General features: G+C 38.4%; 1 protein-coding gene across 3 annotated transcripts in view; it reads right to left on the bottom strand.

Annotated features, from left to right (window-relative positions):
• The window catches only part of VPS41 (VPS41 subunit of HOPS complex), a 104,408-nt gene that overhangs the window by 7,655 nt on the left and 77,264 nt on the right, over positions 1 to 19,489 (bottom strand). For all 3 annotated transcript variants that reach the window (XM_010713096.3, XM_010713097.3, XM_010713098.3), the window contains 9 exons: positions 15,166 to 15,258; positions 14,550 to 14,677; positions 13,548 to 13,692; positions 12,273 to 12,314; positions 12,099 to 12,149; positions 10,341 to 10,478; positions 7,938 to 7,992; positions 6,791 to 6,931; positions 5,062 to 5,198 (listed from right to left, as the gene is read on the bottom strand). In XM_010713096.3, the coding sequence (XP_010711398.1) occupies positions 5,062 to 5,198; positions 6,791 to 6,931; positions 7,938 to 7,992; positions 10,341 to 10,478; positions 12,099 to 12,149; positions 12,273 to 12,314; positions 13,548 to 13,692; positions 14,550 to 14,677; positions 15,166 to 15,258 (930 nt within the window). The remainder of the gene's footprint in view (positions 1 to 5,061; positions 5,199 to 6,790; positions 6,932 to 7,937; positions 7,993 to 10,340; positions 10,479 to 12,098; positions 12,150 to 12,272; positions 12,315 to 13,547; positions 13,693 to 14,549; positions 14,678 to 15,165; positions 15,259 to 19,489) is intronic.

Raw genomic sequence — 19,489 nt, forward strand, 5'->3', positions numbered from 1 at the left:
GGGATGGACGGGGCATCCACAGCCTCTCTGGGCAGCTGTTCCACTCTCTCTGTAAAGAACTTCCCCTATGAAATCCAACCTCATCCCTCCCTCAACTTAAAACTATTTCCCCTTGCCCTGCTGTTAGCTGCCCTTTCAAAGAGTTGAAAAAGAGTCACTACAACCAAGTGAGTGTCTCACTATGCAAGCTGCCACCTGTCCCCTAGTGCCTCCAAGATGTCTGAACAGCTGCATATCCACATCCAGGAGGAAACCCTAACAACTCCTCCAGATGCTTTCAACCAGCATTCATCATTACCACTGGTGTCTGCTGGTTCACAGCAGAATGCTTTGAATGGGAGAATTATGGATGGACAGCCTCCATCAGAGATACTGCAGGTTCAATCAAAGTTTAAACCAGTAACTCATCATCTGAGCAAAATGGCTAACCCACAAAACCTAGAGATACTGAATCTAACCAAATTGCTTTTAAATTCTAAGACCATTGAGTATATGTGGGGAGAACAATGTAAGAATACAAAAATCTTTTGAAATCTTTTACTAAAAACTGGCAGAGGTTTCAACCTCAAAAGAGGTTGAGAAATTAGGCACATTCTGAAATAAAGGAGGTGTTTAAATCTCCAGCTCCATAAGCATTTCTTGTATTTCACTTAGGCAGACTCTTATTTTATAAATTCAGGACACGTAACAGACAAAACTAACACAGAAGTAAACAAGAGACATTTAAGATCAGCCTTCTCTGTGAGAAATAAGTGTGATACAACAACTACAGAAGACATGGGCTGTAATGATACATTTGTAATGATTTATTTTAAGAAATGTCTTAAAAAATGCTACCAGATTCCTTAGTTAAGACCACTGTGTTATCAGTTTCCAGAGACTTAAACACACAAGATTTCATATTTCTTTTCAATTTAGTTCCCAGGGAACTGAATATTGAGGGCAAATACAAAGTTCAAATACACATTACAGAGAAAATAATGAGTTTTGGTCCAGAGATGATGTATTAAAAAAACCCCAAGAAACTAATGAGCATCAGTTTCATTAGAAAAAAAAAATATATATATATACATTGCACAGAAATCGTGGTAAATGTCAATTTTGCTATGTTTTTCAAACAAAAGCAATATTGGCCTCACACTGTTTGCTAAGAGGTATTTAAAAAATTTGCACTGCAAAAGCTTTAATGGGAACAGAAGAGCCATATGACTCTCAGAAGAGACCTGTATCAGAAATATCTGCAGTGTAAAATAAATTACCTAAGAATGACAGTATTTTCTGAATGCAAAACAAATCTAAACTGTTTGTATCCACTTAACTTAAGGGGCTCAAAACAGGCAAACTCCACGCTTACTTAAGCAAGTAGAACATTATTTGCATTTTTAGAATGGCTTTCAAACAACCACAGCCTTTGGCTGCGAAGGTATGAAGCTGGCATCCAAAAAGCCTAAATGAGTGTCAGCAGCCACTGACCTGTTCTCAGTCCTGCTACCCTGAAATGTGAGGCAGAACAACATGCATCAGATGGAAAAATCTGTGTTAGGAAGTGTCTTATGATAGGAGTTTATACATTACTGACTGAAGACAGGCTGGACATCGTAGGAGAAAACATTCTCACACAGTCAAACATTTCACTATTGCTGAAGAATACTGGAACTTCCCCAGGTTCAGAACTGATTTTTTTCTTGTTCTTCCAGTGAAGAAGATGTTCTTGTAGGGGAGCTCCAGTTAAATACAGTTTGTCTTTTCTTATAAGGAAAGATTTTATTCCAACTGAATCCTAACTTTCAGCAGAAAAACATACTTGCAGTTTTAAGAATTTAAAAGGACTGTTGGATGAAACAAAGGAAATATAGCTGGCAGGTGCTCTTATCTACGTAAATACAACATCAGTTTGTAAAGTCACGCTGACAACAACTTTTCAGTTATAGGGAGATAGCTATGTTTTGATTCTGTGCTTTTGAAGCACTTCTACATGCAAGCAGTAGAGCTGAAAACCATTAAGCTTTTCTCAGGATATCAATATAACTTAGGCCAATTTGGTTAGCCTGCCATGGATATGAATGATAATTAGTTACACTGAAAATGTTGACTGGAGAAAGGTGATTTATTTGCTGTTAAACAGAAGATGTGCTAGGAACATGTCAGTTTGATAAACTGCAGGTTCCTCTTTAAGACAGCTTATCTTCAGGACTTTATAAATTCAAATGAAGTAGCTTGTGGTCTATTTCATCTATAAATCTGAAGAATTAGATTTCAGGAGTTAGATATAAACAAAAAGTTTTAGACTACACTTACTTGATAAATATTGTTAAAATGCAAACAGTTATAACTTCATCTTTACAGTCCATGTCATCATAACTTTGTCTATGAATGTTACTGTATATAAACACTAAAATTGCTGCTATGGTTATGGTTTTAATACATTAACTTTGATAATGACAAACAGAGCAGAACAGAAAATGTTTCTCAGGAAGGGAAGAAAAACAAAAAAAGGCAATAACCACTTGGAGTTTGAATCCCAATTCAAAAAAGCACTTACATGAGTGCTTACATCTTATCTGTTTAGGTAAATTCTGAAGCCTGTACTTAGCTACAGGTCATGCAAAACTGCATTTCCAGAAATGGGAAAATAAAAAAAAAATAATAGATAATTCTTACAAGAATAATAAGGCAGCTGAATAGATTCCCAACTGTAAAGTACAGCTGTAAAACCATGCAGAAATAAATTAGTAATACTTATTTGAATGGATTGTCTAAGAGATGAGTCTCACATTATCTGCATTTTTATAGAATACCTAATATACCTCTTTTAGTATCATTTTTGTTTGGTTGGCAGCAAATGTACTAATAATCCCTTCACAAAGTTGTGAATTATTCACTTTAAAGCTTAGGGTAGCACATACAATGGTTGCAGCATTCATCTAATAGATGGTAATAAGTTAAAATGAAGTAATCAATCTACAGCATGCCAGCTCTGATAGAAACTTACATTATTCAGGGAAGATGTCAGATTGGAAAGAAGTTAAAACAAATTTTGTTACATTAATAGACTTATTTGCTGGATTCACTAACACACACTGTAAGCTACATATGGCATGCTTTGGCAGCCATTCGATTTAATTCACTTGATTTTGTTGGGATGTTAAGAGTTTTTTTCAAAGAGAAAAAATCTAAGAAGACCTGCTTTTAGCTTCTGGACACACATAAAATCACATCTCATGGAAAGCTTACCACAAAGGGAATTTAGGAGTACAGTAGGAAATCTGTACCTGTGTAAGTACTAAAATAATCTTACCAAGGCTTGCAAATGAGGTCACAGTCAAATAATATAAAGGCCCAGGTGCAATGCCTTTTGAGGGAGCTGATGTTATAAAAAGATCAGCATGGTTTTCTTATTTGGCAGTGACTTGCAAGCGAAGCAATGGGTTATAAGTTCATGTATCCTTGACCTTTGTGGATCTAGAAACAAGATTTCCTTTTTTGTCTTTGAAAATGGGAATGGTAAGACTTAGGTACATACAGAGCTGGTGATCTGAAGGGATGAAATCACTCAAAGTCCTAACCAAAGAAATCTGGATTGCTGTACAAGTTTGAAGTGTCTGGTACATTATGTGATACAAATCAGGAAGTTTTCACCAAAATGAAAGGAGCCGTCCCAGGCCAGAATAGAGAACACAGATTTCAAACCATGAAGCTACACAATGTGAAGAAAAGTGTGAGCAGGCATCATACAAACAGACCAGAGACTAGCTTTGAAGAGGCTAATGACGCAGTAGTCATGATGAAGCTAGGACAGAACTGCCCTCAGCTAGGAACAGCCACTTAAAACATCGACTCGAAGTCCTAGCTGTATCCTGAAGTATGTGCTGAATGCAGAAACAGTTCTGTTAACAAAACCGACCATGCCAAATTAAAGCTACTTAGGTGAGTGTGCACCCAAGAGCTGCGATCACGTCTCCGAATTTCAGTGCAGAGACACCATCTGTTTATAATGGTGCACTTTACATCGCCTGCACCACTTCAGGAGCAGCCTTATTTTAAGCTATAGCTCATAATTCTCAAAAAAAACCCAGTCCCTTAAGTAGTCCTCTTAATTCTTTTTTTTTTTTTGCTATGTTGTCTTGCTATAGTGCCAGAAAGCCAAGCACAAGTTACATTAAGCTTCCTAATTTCTACTTCTCCACAGAGATATAAATTTTAGCCCTTGAGCTACCCAGACCTACTTCAAAATGAATTAACTTAAAATCCATGAAGCATTTCAATTATAAGCACACAAAAAATTTAGATACTGGTCTAGAAGTAAAATACATCCTTTTAATAGCAAAGTAATTTTGTTAAAAGCCATCCGAAGACAAAATGATTCTTCCGTCCACAAAATGTGACCAAATGATTTTGTCAGCTTTAACTGAATCCACCAACACACACTGCATATATGCAAACAGCATTTCATCACTCTCTGTGCAGAGGTACAAAATGTTCCATTTTGATTTCAACAGAATGCAGGAACAGTGGGATCAGTTCAAGCAGCAGGGAACTGACAGCAACAAGATCAACATGCAACTGCTTAAAAGATGCACGCTATTTTACTAGCATTACTTTGGAAAGATAGTAATATCTAATGAAGTCAATTAAAAACCTGCAAGTAATGCTACAACCTGCAGTACATGCAAAGGTGTACCTGTCTGCTGGGGGTAACTCCTTCCACAAAACAGAGCTATAGAGGAACAAGACACTTATTCTCTTAGAAATCCTGAAAGTCACGATCTAGAAGAAATATCTAAATCATACAAGTCTTTCAAAAATTTTACTTACTCACCAGGACCAGGCTTATGATAGTATGGGAGAGATTCAGAAGAGGCAGAAGCTATCTAGAGAAAAAAAGTATTCATCTGGACAAATTTCTACCCTTTCTGTCAAGGTTTCATCCTGAGTCACTGCGATAATGATATCCTAACAAGACGAACAAACCTAGGTGACAAGCATTTCTTGTGCTGCTCACTGGTGAAATGGTCTTTGATGTCTTTCTGAAAATCTTCAGAGGAAGAACATGACATTTACCTGCAAGTTGTAGTCCTGAAGAATTTTCACCAGCGAGTCTCTCAAATTAGGAATCTCCATGCCTTCCTTAATACGATGAATCAAAAGAATGGGGTCAACGTGAGTTCCAATATTGTTCAACAAACCAGTAATGAAAGCTGTGAAAAACAAGAAACAAGTAAATTAAGAAAAAAAATCCATCCACCTTATTAAAGAATGCTTCAGTGGCAGACAGGCTTTGGCTGTTTCTATGGCAGCTCTTTACAGAGAGAGCACTAAACCACTTTTACATAGCCTTCACATCTTTCTTACAGTTGCATTTACTTGAAAATAGGCCTTTAGGGAAGAGAAAGACACAGTTTGCCTATTTACAGAACTCCAGGGGTATCTGGAAAACAGATACCAGAGTAGCCAGAGCAAGTCATCAAAACCACAAGAGAATAACACATTTCAATTCAATAAAAAGGTATCTGTACAAACAAGTAGAAAATTCACTTCATTATTTGAATATTCTATTCTAAATTGCAGGATTAATTAGTGTATTTGCAAGCACTTAACTTCAAGGAAACATGTTTCTCAACAGTGACAAAATGGACACAAATGTCCAACTTCCTGAAATGCAACTGGCTAAATGAAAGAGAAGGATGAACTTCAAATAAGACTGAGAGCTGACCTCAGTGCTCCATAACATGCTTTAACTCGGTCAGCACTGAAGTTACCAGGAAGTTGGACTCAATGATCTTTGAAGCTCCCTATTCTGAATGTTTTTCTTCAAAGCCCACAGATAAGGAACACCACTGGAGATGCTCTGCATAACGGCAGATGGAATGGAGATAACTGTACATGCTTTGAGTTCCTTTTCCTCTGAAGTTGTCAGTAACTGTAGCATTGTTTTTAGCGAGGAATCACATTTAGATAGGGATTTCTGTTGGTAAGATAACTTGATAACATCGTAATTCTGAATTAGTAACAGATTTTGGTTGTGGCTGCTTGTCAGAATTAGTGGACAAGTAATGAAAAATACATTTATTCTGATGTTAACTCTATGAGACATTCAATCCTTTGGAAAAAGAGATCCCCGCAGAGATTTTAGAGTCTTGATTTAAAGCACCAAAAGAGATGGCAAAACCAGCAGAATCTGTAGTTAAAATAATTCTGTGTTTTCTCAGTCATATGAACTCCTCTGAGTTTGCTTCCTGAACAAAACTGATGCTGTTAAGAAGATTCTGACAGCTTCTGATTCCATCTGAACTTTAAACTTGAGTAGATGTTTATATCGTGGATGAAGAGCAAAAATGCTTTTGTTATTATAGATCTTGCATTGATGACACAGAAACAAAACAACAACTGAGGGACAGACAGGTGAAGACACTCCATTTTCAAAATTTCAAAAGGGAAGCAGCTGTGGTAAACATCAGGGTTTACTATGAGGGTGCCTAAAAATAAAGCTTCATACAGCGCCAAATTAAAAGCACCATTCTGTCCTTTCTTTGTCATTAAGGACATAACTGCACAGAGCTTTGTCAAGTGTTAAATCTCTACGTACTCATCCTGTAGCACGCCCACATGTTGCCTTATGGGAAGCTTCTATGCTCAGCAGGAGGAGATAAGGCATGCTCTACAAACCAGAACATCTCCCTGGTGATACAAAAATACCTTTGCTAGCATGCATGTGGATAATTCAATCCTTTACCTGCTATAGCATTCCACAAAAAATACACAGGAAAGGCTAAGAAACTATCCTGCTTACGTGGTTTGTCAATTGAATATAAAATGAGGTCTTCCCAAAGTTCTCCATCATCTTGTTCCTTGGCAAATTCAATAGCTTTATCTACATCTTGCAGTTCTTCCATTATCATCTTCAAAGCACTGCGGCTGTTACCCATTCTGCCTAGAAGGATAAAGTAAGTAAAGAGTTTATAAAACCTAAAGCACTGAGTACTGATAAGCATTTAAGAAGCTCTTGTTGCTTTTTCCTTACGAATTTTCTAAGTGATAAGTCCCTCCATATTAAAAACCTAATCTAATCAACTTGATGAAAGGAAAGCTTATTCCAGAGCTATCAGTATCACCTGAACAAGTGCACAGAGGACTCTGCTGGACTGGGACCCAGATTCATTCTTACAGGCATGGTGGGTCATACTGGGGGCTCTAAACTGCAGCAACATCTGACACAAGGTGAAGTGTGTTCATGTGTACGTATGTTTACATGCATATGAGCTTTGAGATGATTTATCTCTTGTTAAGAACCTGTATGAACACACTTAACTTGCTCTAAGTATAGTTCAGCTTACACCCATGGAAAATAAGAGGGAGGAAGCAGTAGCTCTGAACTGTTCTTTAAGTAAATCCATGAGTAAATTCTACTCTGCTCTCAAATGGTCCACAAAATGTTCTTATTAAAAAAAGATTGATTATGGCAGTAATAAACACTTTCCATTCTGATTATGATTAATACATGAACACACATACAAATCTTAAAGTCATACAACAGTTCCCATTCAGAGGTGGGGAAGTTAATTTCTGTTTGAATAGTTTAAAATTATTTTTTAATAAGAAAAAACCAGCACTAGCAAACCTTCCACCTAAGCAAAAGGTAACACTACGCTCCTGAAATGTGCTCAGAGTAAAACCTTTTTAAATTTCTTTTATTTCTCCCCTGTCCTCAAACAGAGAGAATTACTCTTCTCTTGGAAGTTCTCTCAAAATCATGTCATATGAATAATCAATTCCTTTATTTTCCAAATCATGTTATTTGCTCTTACTGACCACATACCAACTTTGTCTTTGGGAATTGTGTTAAAAGACAGTAAACAATACATCACACGTTTTTGCAGCATAAACTTCATGACAAGATTAAGAGCATGTTGTAATTTATCACAGTGAGAGTTACTTACTCAGAAGATAAACTGTCTCTTCTACAAAGTTTCTCTGTTGGCAGATCTCTAGAGCCTTGAATTAAGACAAAACAAAGAAAGAGAATACAGGGAACCGTGTAACAAGATATTTTATTGATCACAAATGCTACAAGAAACTAAAGGATACTTTTCCATGAAGTCGCATTACTCATTTTGACAGGAATACAGCTTCCTTAACATGCACTGTCAGGTCCTCTGGCATTAATTAAAAGGAGAAATTCCATGGCATTTTTTGCTTTTTTCTTTAAGATTTATTTTAGTAACTGGGATGTTTTTCAGCTACACACAGATTCTGTAACTGCCCATGACATTAGCTCTCAGCAGTTACAGAACCTGTGCACAGTTGAAAAACACCCCAGTTACTACAATTACCAAACTGATTACCAATAAGTTCTTAGCAACACAAATCAGGCAGGACTGGGTGTGCCACAAGTGATGCCACAGCTGTTTACAACCTAGAAGCAGAAAGCAAACTCAAGACTCACTGAATTTCCATGGAATTAATTGTTCACCAAATAAATATTTTCATACTTGGAAATCAAAATTCAGTATTTCTGGAAGTTGCACATTTAGTGACTGCCATGCTCCCTCTAGAGGAAAAGAGGGAACAGTCATACTTCAGTTTGTTTTACACAAGCTTTGCTAAACTGCACTTGAAAGCAGTGGCTTACTTTTAGAGAAATAGAATGACTTCCTCTTGCATTGTTTATCATTTATTTATGGCAATAGTAAGTATGAGTTTATTCAAATTTTTTTTTCTTTCAATTTTCACACAGCACTGGAATCAGCTTAACAGAAACTGAAGACCTGAGAAGTTATGGTTCTCCCTTTTATGTCCTTGAAGCAAATATATGTATGTAGCAAAAAGCATTATTATATGGTATTTATGGTAAAAAGTACAAAGGTAATGCTTTCTGTTTTTTTACGTTGGCCCACGACATCAGAGGCAGATGGTGGTGGTACAGCAGGAACCTCCCACCAATATTCCATTATATTTTGTGGTAGCAGAGGGGCAGTCTGGCCAAATGGTGCCTGACATGCTAGTGTGTATGAAGCAAAGGGCTGGGTTGGGCCTCTGACATGTTTTGTTTACAGCTTAAAGCAGTGCCAACAGTGTGGTTGCATCAGTGTTTTTCTGCATCAGCAACCATGGAACAGAGAGCTGGATCTGAAATAACTACAGTTATTTTGCATTGAGAGAAAAAAATGTGCAAGTTAGGTTTCACACATAAAACCCTGATCATGCAAATAACACATATGGCAAAATACTAGATTTTGAGAGATAATAAATAAAAAATGCTAGATTTCAGAGAATCGCAGTCAAAAAAGTAAACATCGTTGATTAAAGTCTCTGTCTGGCAGCCCTACCAAACTCACTGCCTAAAAACATCACTGAAATAATGTTGTTTTTGGAACAATTGGGGCAATTTTAACAAAGACCAAGGCTGCAGTCCTAACACAGTTTTATTTTCCTGTGTTGAACAGGAAAGTTGACTGACAATTGAAAAAAGCAAGCAAAATAAGAGAGGTGCTATGAATGGTTCTGTTTAGAGTGTCAACCACATAAACTATAGTAGTTGACAATACATTTAAACTATTCCACAAGTGTCATCACTACATCTACATACAGAGAGGCAAACTTTCAGCTTGGCTGAGCAGAATGGACCTCAACTGCAAAATCATGTTTAATAAAATACTGACCCAAATGAAAACTCAAATTTCCATTCCATTCACTTTAATTCAGAAGTGAAAATTTTAATTTTAAATAAAAAAAAACAAACAAACAAAAAAAACACGAGCATCATTAGTTCATTTTATATTTGATGAGACAAAGTGAGGGGGAAATGTAAAAAGGATAAAAAAGATGGCAAGACAGTACTTTGTAAAGTTCCCAGTCTGCTAGCAAAAGTACAAAGTCAAAATATTTCTGGCTCTGTTAATTTACTGACTGTTAAATTGTGTAAGTTACTTGAAAACAACTCAGAACCTTAGAAAATAAAGCTAGAAAACATATAGTTATCTATTTTTCAAGATCTAACACTGACTATGCTTAGATTTTTCAAAACAATTGTTTATTTCTTGCAACAACAACCCACTGCCTCAGTCAGGTCAGGCGCTGATGAATAAAGATGCTTCAGGCATGCATCAAGTGTGAATTTTGGACTTCTGCCTTAAAAATCATCTCAGATTCCTGCATTCTGAGCTACACCAGAAAGGTCTTTGCTTCCAGCCAGGAGAAGGTGCATCACTTCTGCAGGTAATGATCACAAAGCCAAAGGATTCCTCCTTTTGGCAGTAGAGGGCAGTACCAGACACATTTACAAAGGTACAATTCTACAAGCGTGAGATGTAAAAATCCACGACTTGTGTTATGGGGCTTACCTTCTCTAGTGGACAGTGTGTGCTGTCTCTGAGAAACGGCAGTAAATTTGGACGATCATATTCAGCATAAAGACTGATCTGTTTTTCATGATAACGTTGTCCTTTATGGTGGTCTCTTTTGAAAAGCTTGTGCAGGTACTAAGAAACAAAAATAGAAAGGGAATTCAGAAACTCTCTCAGATTTGGACTGCATAAAAAACCCCTCATCAATTCCTCAGGAATACACTAACACATACTAAATGGCATTAAATCCTGAAGACTACTTTTATTTTTCCCAAAGTACTCTCATCACAGCATTCTCCATTATTAACTCTGTAAAACAGGTTCTTAGCAACATTTGAATAAATGTCCTTTAATCTTCACAGATTTTGAATTTTCTGGAAAACTTTGGAGAAATACATCAAATGAAACATTTATTTATCTAGATATGCTTGCCCATTATGGGTAAGTTTAAATTATGAACATTTTAACCAAAGTACTGGCACTATAAATAGAGGGGTGAAGGCCGTTCTTCCTCTATGAGCAAAAAAAAAAAAAAGAATTAAGAATAATCTGGAGGGTCACTTGTATCCAAAGGGAAGCAGACTCCACACTTTGAAACAGATGCATGCCCTCCATAAACGGAGGGCATCTTCTTCGAACAGCTCTTGGGCTGCAGGCTGCACACTTCATAGAGTTGTTTGCTATAATCAGATCTCTAACTCATAAACTCACTCTCTCTAGCAGATCGATCGATGCCTTGAGCCCCAGCACAGCAGCAAGTTAAAACTTCCCTCCCTAATACAGCCTAGGATCACAGTTACATGTTAAGCATTCTACCAACAGCACACTCCAACTGAAGAGTTGCTCTCAGAATAGCAATTTGGAGCCACAGTTGTTCTGATGTATTGTAATTCTGCACAAAGCAGAACAGTCCTGCAGAGTGTGGAAGTTATTGCTCTAGAAAGATAAGCAGTTTGCTCTCTTTATGGAACAGCAAAATGTGTTTCAGAGTTGCATCCAACATCCAACCCCACTTCTATGTAAGGAAAGAGGAAGTGAGAAGCAAGCAAGAAGGAACTGACCAGAGACCACAGGCATCTGCAATGCAAATAAGGAATACCTCAGAGGATCTTAACCAAAAAGCAGTACACAACCAAGTTCTCACATGAATACACTTTAAGATTACTTTACTATTGTAAAAATGCTATGATGGTGGTAGAAAGTGGATGAGCGGAAGTAGCCACTTTGGTTGTGATGATTTATGAAATTTCAGTATTGTGTGCACATTGACAGCATACACACATGGGACCACAGAATCCTTGGAGCTGAAAGGGATCACTGAAGGTCATCTAGTCCAACTCCCCTGCAATGAACATGGACACCACAGACAGATCAGGTTGCCCAGGGCCTTAACCAGCCTCACACTGATAGTCTCCAGGGACAGGGCATCAACCACATCTCTGGGCAACCTGTTCCACACCACTCTCACTGTCAAAGATTTTTTCCTTATATCTAACTTAAATCTACCTTATTTGAACTTGAAACCATTTCCCCTTGTTCTATCACCATAGACCCTGCTAAAGAGTCTGCTTCCTCTCCTGTAGCTCCCCTTTAAATACTGAAAGGCCACTATCAGGTCACCTCGTGGACTTATCCCTGCTGAAGAGCCCCAGCTCTCTCAGCCTGTCCTCGAAGGAGAGGTGATCTGTAAGAGATGTGTCCTGCAGATATCTTATCCAGCTCAAAGTGAAACTAGTAGAATATAGAAGTTTTTACCACATGCTGTAGTTCAGGTCTGTTTTCTAGCTCTTCAACAACTCTGTCAATCTGCAAGAAAACAAAAACCAAGAGATTAGCAAATCTCTGTGAACATCACATTCACAAGATTGAAAGGAGGATGACAAATGCAAGCAGCACTGGATCACCGTATCATGAACTTGTCATACTCACGGAAATTTTATCTTCGTTATCCAAAAGCATGTCTACTGCTTTCTAAAGCAAAGAAAGAAAATCCAAGTAAGAAACAGGTATGCACATTTTGTCACTCTTGATCACAGCATTATGCTTGTTCAGTGATGGGTATCAGATGGAAGCTGCAGACTTATTCTTTTCAGCAGCATTAATTCAGAAAGCAGTTTGCATAACAACAGCACTTTCCAACAGCAGAGCATTACAGGTAAACAAACACATAATGTACTCTTCCAGAATACCTGTCCAAAGTTTACACACTAACAGTAATCAATTCTGTGCACTTACACTGCAGGTAAAGGATGCCCATTGAGTCATGGCTCACAGAAGGCCATAGAGAAATGCTGAAGAAATACTATTTATCCCAGTGCAAAAGTCAGCTGCAGGGTGATGGCTGTACAGGAAACACACAGCTCAACTTGCTTTACAATTGGATTCCTCCAGCCTATCTGCACACTGCTACTGTAACAGGAGCAGCCAAGATCATGTAAACAAGAGTAGTTATCAGGGTGCCTGTTCTGCTTCCACTTGTAATAAAACAAAATAAACTCACAGATGTTTGATATAACTCATTTTATTTATTTAAAAAAAATGATACACTATACACTATACCAAATAATCATCTTTGGTATAGATTGCTCCCCATTTTAGTTCCAGTGCTGAAAAAACAGCTGCACAGAAACAGATGATCTACTTGTTTTCTCCCAATGATCATAGGGATTGTTTCCCCAAGTACCAGATTCTTTTCCCAGCACACATAAAAAAGCTCATCTGCTGAGGTTTTAGACAACTGGGAAGAAAGAAGATTGAATTTGGCACCATATGCACACTTCTTGATTTTTGAGATTTAAGTTAATGACTACACAAACTTCCAGAAACAGAGTAATTAATTACAATGAAAAAAAGTGCAAAATACATTCAAAATCTGCCTCACAACAAATTAACTGCTTACTATATTTGGCTCCTCAGCAGTGTGAGCTGATGAGAAACGCAGAAAAATATCATTGTGTAAGTCTACCTACAAAAATGATCTCACAACTGGCACTCTTCTCACTGTGAGCGATACTCAAATGGAAATATAAAAGAAAAAATTCATCCTTGGATTAATCACTATGCAGTCCAGGCAAACATCTCCTTGTCTCAGAATGTATCCAGACACGGTAAAAAAACTCTATGTCTCACTTCTATCTTTAAACTAATTTATTCATAATCTGTTAAGATATCTCTAGCTGAAAGTGAGTATTAAAAGCACCATACCTCTGAATCAAAATCCATGAGCAGAACAATTTTATCTTTGATGGAACTGAACAGATTGTGCTTGTGGATCAACTGGAAGACGTCTTTGTGTCTCAGAGTTAGGTAAATTTCTAGGGCTCTGCCATAGCGCTGATCATAAGTATACCTGCCAAAAAGCAACGTTATAATTTACGTGACCTAAGTGCAAGAAAATCACCTCTGAGAGGAAAATAAATAAATACACGTCAGAATGCAAAACATATTAGGTTGCTACTTGATTTTATGAATAGTTGAATAGTTGCCAATTTTTTTAATACTGAGGAATAGCACTGTGCAACTCCATTTGTGTAACAGTCACAGTATTTATGTTCTGTGGTTCCTGCACTTTCACTATCTCCTGTTTTAAAACCACAAGGAAAGCTACAAAAAAACATTAGCTTTTCTCATTTTGGAAGCCACCTGAAAACCACTTCAGAGCAAAATAAAATTAAAAAAAAAAGAGCGAACACACAAAAAACCAACCCACATTGTTTTTTTTGAAACTTTGGGACAGATAGTAACAGAGCAGCAGACAGTAGCTCTGACTTCTTCAAAAGAGGGTGTATGAAGATAACTTAATATAACTGGGCATCAGGCTGAGAAAACTGAAGAACTGTATCCTTGTAAGAAGTACTTTAGAACCAGATTAGTTTTAACACATTTTCTAGTCACATATTTCCAGCCATGCAGTAAACTTAAATATACTATTTTTGAAACAGAGGGAAAAAAAACCAACAGATTGTCTTCCTGTTATTTTCCTCTTCCCAAAAAAGACTTCCTCAGGCAGCACAGAATGAAACGTAGGCTACTTGTTTTGGAAAGAGAAGTAGCAAATCCAATCTCATACTAAACTCTTTGCCTTCATACACTGCAACACTGCAACACAGCAAGTATCACTGTTAAGAGAGTTAGACAAATATTTATAACCTACTGTATCCTATCTCAAGCACACTTTCTGTAATAGGAGTTTTAAACTGTACTCACAGCTCTGCAAGGGTTCTTAACAACGTCCTGTTTTGTGGGTCTTTCTTCAGGTGATCTACTACAGCTTGAACTATGATTGTGTTGTTGTAGAGATCTCCAGGCCACTCTTTTATCAGGGTTGCAAACCCCTAAAAGTATAAGAGATTGTAACAGAAACAGAAATAAGTGCCTAAGGAACATTTCAAAACATCAAAGCCCCAGCTAAGCCTCTGAGACGATACATGCTGTGCTACACCTCTAAGCCACTTCTACATGCCCACAAACATGCACAGTGTATAGATTTTCCTTCTTAGGGCAACGTTATCAAGATTCATGAAGCTGGGTCTCTTTCAGGTGTTGCTTGCTTTGTGAAGCAGGTGAACTACTTGTTTTACATTAAACAACTAAAAATAATAGTATTCCTAATAAGTAAACAATCCTAAAAGATTAGCGTTCCCTGAAAAACATTTTACTTATTCTTCTGAAAACAAACAAAATGTGTCTTTTTTTGCTATCATGGAATTGTTCATTGACAACCTGTTTGAAGACAATGGAGAATCTGCTATTGGAATTCTACACTGCTGAGTGTGTTTTGCTTGCAACTGCTGCTACATGTGGACATGTCTGGCCATAGTACCTCATAGTCACTCTCCAAAAACTCATGCAGGACCATCTCATAGATAAGAGGTTTCAAAACTGGATCCCGTCTGGGCAAGTAACGACTAATTGCCTGTAGGAACAAAAAGAACAAAGAGTAAGAAGGGGTATGACATACAACATCCTAGTATTTTATTGACAGAAAAAAAGAGTTGTTGGGAAACAAACAACAAAGCCACACACAAAACATGGCTTTTAGTGAACACCGGAAACACTGTATGCTCTGATTTGTAAGCAGTATCCTAGTACTACTTGCTTTAAGATGGCACACATTGGAATCATATAACTTATCTGAAAGAAATTTCGTTAGATAGATAGTGGTAAAATACTAGTTGGAATGGGAAAATGAGCCACTGGGCTTAGCAAGGTGTAACTACTGACTTGCAGTCATTAGAGAATAAAACATACACAAAAGACCCCTCAGAAAAACTTTTCAAATTCCATTTTGCCCAGTCTTTCCATTATATCTTGTAAAAAAGTACGAGCACTCATTAGTTGAAAAATGCTTACTTTTAATTTGTGATTTACTGTGAAGCTATTGCAGTTTTGAAGAGTTTTGTTTCCCTAGCTATTTTTACGCACTCGAACAAAAATTAATTTGAGAATAGACCTCTCCAAGGAAATTCTGAATGAATGTGACCTGTTGCTCTACAGAAGGTGTTAAGAAACTGCACGCTGACAGTTGGGAGACAGGAATCTGCCTGAATTAATTAGCTCATGCCATGGAATTTCAGCACAGCTTCTTATTTACCACTATTATTCCACACAAAAAGAGGCCAAGGTTATTACAGCCTGCCAAAACAAACCCTACCACTACTTGCCATGCTGGGACTCTGGGGTTTATAGCTGACAGCCCAGCACCAATGAAATTCCTCCAAACACTCGGAGAAATTGCTTGTTGCCCATTAACAGAACACGTTGAGGAGCATTTCATTACTGAGGCTGCTTGAACAAAGCAGAAAAAATAACATTACACTACAACACAGGTTGGTGAGGTTTTACAAACAATGACTATTCACAACCAATTCTCCCAGTATTTGACTTTGAAGTGCAGCGTGCTGCCAACACCAGCTCTCACCATCTGTCACAGAATTTAATGGCTACCTTGGGGCACAGCCCTGCCAGCTGCCCCAGGGAACCAAACCACAAAGAAAGCAAGCTGGATATCAGCCGGAGACTCGAAGAAGAGATTCCCAAACTGCTGTTCTCATACCCCCTTTCTGCTTTACTGTCACCTCCTAAGCAAAAAGCTTCAGTGGAAAGGCTTTGCTGCAGTTTCTGACTCTGGTTTGCTAGCACCACCCACTGAGGAGCAGAGGCAGCTGCCTCTTCATGTGGGGCCAGAGCAACGCAGAAAGGAAACCACTCTGGCCCCAAGTCCCACTGCTTCAAAGGGAAATCGCAACCACCTCCTGCAGCCTGGCTCCTGCACCCAGCGAAGATAGAAAATAATCCAAATAATTTTTGAGCCAAGGCACAAAGCTGAACTAAAACCTGTGCTGGAGGTTACAAACTCTCCCTATTTTATCTTTAAGCAGTAGTTAAAGAGTGAGGTCAGACAGACAAAGAAGCTACAGAATTGGGATGCCTTTATATCAATTCCTGAGCCACACAGGGAAACTGACTTTAAGTGAAAAGAAGATACTACATACAGAAGCACTTTCTTTCTTCTTTCTTCTTCACACATGCTTTCAGACTTCTGATCAATAAAAGCTGGATATACACAAGAAATCACATATAGAAGGTGACATGAGATAGCCTAAAACATCTCACCAATAAGCCCAAACCACAGATACGTATTCCTCAGAGGATACTTCTGAGATGAAATAGGCTGTCTGGATAATGCTGCTCACTGCTAAGCCCACCAAGTCAGGTGAAGTCTTTCAAGTGTCCTCTAGCCAACATTTTGGTCATTAAAACATCCCTGCTACCACCTGATCATCCTGCACCCCTGCTGAAAGTCACTGCTGCCACAGCAGAATCAACAGCATGGAGCATACCCCCCATGCCACAATCAACAGCACTCACAGTTTGACTTCCTCCAACAAATCCACTTCAATCCAGGCTCAAGAAACCCTGGACCTAATGCTGCAGTGATTCATGCAGAAGCTCAAGACTCCATCAGGGTAACACTGCTAGAGGAGCAGAGGAGCAGCTTGCCTCAAGGCTCTAAAATTTTGAAACTGCTATTTAACAATTTTGCTGCACAATTGAGAATCACCAAGATGCCAAAATGCAGCCTTGATAGCCAAGTAGGATTTTTTAATATAGGACACTCAAAAAACCCTAAACCCACAAGCTATACTGCAACCATCAGGTTTCAGGCAACAGCTTGCAGATGAAGGGAAAAATCTTTAAGAATATCTGTTTTTGAAATGCACAAATAATTCCAAAGAATGACAGTGTAATGCAACCATTCCAAAGCTAAGAGCTAAACTTCAAAAGTTCATGTAACTTTATTTCTTGGTCCTAGAAAAAAACTTCGTCTCCTCATCAAGACTAAAAGCCTTTATAGCTCTATCATATTATTGTGTTTCGTAGCTGCTGGTTGGATAAACACATAAAAAATTCAAATAACATAATACAAGAAATCGCAAGCATTACAAGAACTTAGATTTGGCTAAACTTACTTCATGTACTTAATAACCTGGGAAAACTTGTATGAAATTGCAATAGTAAAATAAGAAAGGCAACTTTTAGAACTGCAACCTGAAACTGAATGATGTAACATACTGTACTTTATGTTTTCCCAAGTCCATTTCCAAGGGATCTGAAAACAACCAACTACTTAGAAAGGCAGTAATTTAGTAGAGATTTTGTTGCAGCAAATGTGCAAATATTTTTATATTTTACAGTCTGTTGGATGACATAAGTGGAATCAAGAAAAACATCCATTCCAGACACTTGAATCTACAGACAAAATAAAACCAATAGAACTAAGAAGCAGTGTATCAAAATTTCACCCGTACCTGCACTCAAGTCCTTTACTGGATTGAAATAAAAAGACAGAAGCATGTGATTTCATCTTCCAGTGTGGCAAAGAGTGCACCGAACCACTAAGAACTCATCTAAAAGGCAAGGCTGTTCTTGCACTGGTGTGACTAACACAAAAGCCATACATTTCTAAAAACCATAACGCTGAAACACTTCCACTCTTTGAACAGAATTAAACAGCTTAAAACCAGCAAGGGACTGCACACTGTGACATCTTAATAATATGTCCTTTTTGGCTCATTGAGTTTGAATAGGAAGACATCAAATTCAGAAATAAACGTACGTGCATCACCAAAGGGGGACTACATACTGTTTTCTACGGGTTTGGCAGTGACAGCAGTGTATAGTCTTATATCCCAAGGCAATTTATTAACTGAGAATCTCACATTAAACATATACCATCATGGTAGCTGGCTTCCTACTAGTAAAAACATGAGACAGGGCAGACTGCTCCTCTTTTGCCACCATTTCTAGCAAGGAACAAACTGAGATCATCCGGTACCATGTTAGCACAGGCAGAGCAAGTCACCACCAGAAACAGGAATACAACTGGCTTAAATCTTAGTTCAGCAACAGTCTGCTGATTCTCTTGGCACAATTTATAATTTAGACACTGCACAGGAAACACACACCTCCCTTTCCTCTTCACCTGATGGTAGGATATGAACACTTCCTGCTGCTTGAGGTACACAGGGGTCAATTGCTGGGGGACAGCCACCTGCACACCTGTATCCCTGTCCCTAAGCTTCCTAAGACCGCTATTCTAGAAACTGCAGAGATCAAATCTGTCCAAACTATACCTAGAGGCATGACTGATATCCAGCGATCCTCTGTGTGCTGGAGTGGAGGGCCTGGCTTCACCTTCAATCACCCACTCTGTAGCCACGGAGAGTGCAGGCTGAGGACTGCAATCTCTTATCAGCCTTCTCATCCACAGGCCGATTCTCAGGCCAAGACCAGGCCCTAGAGACACAGGCCCTCTAGCAGACCCCCCTTCTGTCCCAGTATGGTCGTGTAGAGGATACCAGGCCCTCTTCTCCCCACCTCTCTCCTCCAGGATCAGGGCAGAAGAGGTGCCACCTTCTCATTCAGAGATGAAGGATGGGAAAGGACAGCTGATACAATCCTTGAAACTCAACAGTTTTTAATGATTACATCTCCCTTGGCTGCCTGTGGGGTATCAGTATGCTCTGCCCCCTCTGCTGCTGTTGAGCACAGACAGCTAGCTGCAGGATGCTCAAGAACCTCCTGCCCTGACCCTCTTGGTACATTCCAGTCAGATGCAGGTGGCTGAGAACTCCCCCCTATGC

This window comes from Meleagris gallopavo, chromosome 6, assembly GCF_000146605.3.
Source record: "Meleagris gallopavo isolate NT-WF06-2002-E0010 breed Aviagen turkey brand Nicholas breeding stock chromosome 6, Turkey_5.1, whole genome shotgun sequence".
Classification (NCBI taxonomy): Eukaryota; Metazoa; Chordata; class Aves; order Galliformes; family Phasianidae; genus Meleagris; species Meleagris gallopavo.